Source organism: Plodia interpunctella, chromosome 8, assembly GCF_027563975.2.
Source record: "Plodia interpunctella isolate USDA-ARS_2022_Savannah chromosome 8, ilPloInte3.2, whole genome shotgun sequence".
Lineage (NCBI taxonomy): Eukaryota > Metazoa > Arthropoda > Insecta > Lepidoptera > Pyralidae > Plodia > Plodia interpunctella.
In genome coordinates, this window is record NC_071301.1 from 8,188,760 (window position 1) to 8,190,944 (window position 2,185).

The 2,185-nt window shown below is 32.6% G+C and overlaps 1 protein-coding gene across 1 annotated transcript; it reads right to left on the reverse strand.

The window, feature by feature from the left end:
- Positions 1 to 205: 205 nt before the first annotated feature.
- Positions 206 to 1,615, reverse strand: LOC128672170 (uncharacterized). The gene has a single exon (XM_053749117.1). It carries the CDS (start codon positions 1,598 to 1,600, stop codon positions 206 to 208), a length of 1,395 nt encoding a protein of 464 aa, XP_053605092.1. The 5' UTR covers positions 1,601 to 1,615.
- Between the last annotated feature and the right edge of the window lie 570 nt (positions 1,616 to 2,185).

A 2,185-nucleotide genomic window follows, 5' to 3' on the forward strand; every position in this document is an offset into this window, starting at 1 on the left:
ATTAATTATTTTTTTCTCAACAGATTTATCTCTTTAAAGGTAGGTTTTGAATCATAGTTGAATCTACATTATAACTATTACTTAAAAGTACCTAACTCTTGCTAATCACAGATTATGACGTAAATTGTTCTTTACTTATAACTAGGTAATCATGAAAAATCACAGCCGTATAATTTAAAAAATCAACAGGGATATAAAAGTTAAACTAATTTCTTAATTTTTCTAAACAATGACCGACAGTAATATCACCAATCAACAATTCTTGTACAATGTTATGAATTCTTCGGTTCATTTCAATGGTTTCTGATTTTCTTCTCGAAATTTGTATGTCACCTGGTCTGTTTAGTATTCCAGAATAAAAGTTGGCATCCTTTTGTATTCCATCTAGAAATTGTGCAATATTGGGTTTTTCTGGAATGATCTTTTTTATTCTTGCATTCCATGACTCCACCATATTATTGGTTCTGTCACTTTGATTAAAGGTATTCCAGGACTTCGAGAGTATATCATGTTCTAGCCATGTTTTCACAAAATAATCGTTGAACTTAGTGACTTGGGTACTGTTGGGACTTTCTCCCATCACGTACAGCCACCCTTCATCCAACAAGTCTGGAGGTAGATGCGACAATACTGTACATAATTTGACATGGATTTTACCCAATTTTGATTTTACTACTCCTATTTGCTTAGCTTTTCGCCATAAACTACGACTGTAGTGAAAATAACACCCAACTATTTTCACTTCTGGAAATAAATCTTTTATGGCCGAAATCGCAGTCACTTCAAAGTCCATTGAAATTTGCGTAGGCTGCCAGTCTTTGACTTGACTTTTAATCATTTCAAATAAAATTTCATATGTTGCCCTTGTTTTGTCAGGGAGCAAAGCATAAAGCACAGGAACCACATTTACATATTCTTTATTACTGCCAATATCTGCATGGATTGTGTACACTTGACAGAAACACTTCGGGCAAATTTTGAATGTACCATCGACAAGAAATCTTGTCGATTCTTTCAAATACTTAATCATTTCTTTTTTTGCAAAAACAAGGATTCGCTTCTTTTTGTCGTTATATTCTGCAAACAATAATTTATCATACTTTTTTGGTACTTTAAGATCACAGGCTTCATGAAAGTTAAGTTTTTTAGCACCTTGCGAATTGTTTCTGATTTTGTAAAGTTTTTTCTTGATATTGTCAAATTTAGGTAATGGAGTCAATAAATCTATTCCCTTATTGACAAGATTTTCTTCTGCATCCCGGAAAATTTGCGTAACTGGCTTCTTTAAGTCTTTTTGCAGTGCTTCAGTACATAAATGCAGATGTTGGTCTATTTCTATCTCTGCATCTCCTCTAGGTGGATGGTTATGGGCAGTCTCGTGCAGTATTATAAATGGATTTTGTTTCACTTTGAGTGTTGCATTACACTTATTAGAGTCTCTGTTTGTACACCTCCATAAATCAGAGGCGTCTTTGTTCGTCCTTTTCAACACATAGTTATAACCAGCACGGCATAGCATTTGGCCCCCTCTCTTAGTTTTTCGAAAGTCGACAGTGCTTGGTTGACTTGAGCCATGTGAATTTGATGAATTGCCATACATTTTCACTCGATACAATATCAGCGACCTAAAGAAAAAATACATTACTTAAAAAAATATAATAATATATTTAAGACGATGCACGCCAAAATAACTTTGTTTTATATTTTCTAAATAAAATCTAACCATATTAACGCATTTTCATGTTTTAAAATCACATCTTCTTAATGAAATATTTTCAACTGTAAGTATCAGAAGGACTTATTAAAAACATAAACACCAACAAAGAATCTCAAATAATATTTTTAATACAAAGCTTATCTTCTATTTAAAACATTCTATGTCTAGGACCTAAAAATGTATTAGCAATAAATATAAGTTGTACTTACCATATAAATTTCACAACACATCACACATTTGAATAACAATCATGTCACCACTTTCAAAGTAGATAAGAAACTGACCTTATCTATCCCCAATGCAAGAAAAATCATCTACCAACTAGAAGTACATGCCCGTTGCACTTACTTCTGATTGGTAGATGATTTTGCTCCCAGGTTAATCTATTGTTCTTTCAAACAAAGGGTTAAATTTACCTTAAATTCTTGGAATGTATGTGTGTTTATAGGCGTGTACCTTTTTGCGTTT

Excerpts from the sequence above, each read along its gene's own strand:
- LOC128672170 (XM_053749117.1), bottom strand. The coding sequence starts at position 1,600 with ATGTATGGCAATTCATCAAATTCACATGGCTCAAGTCAACCAAGCACT.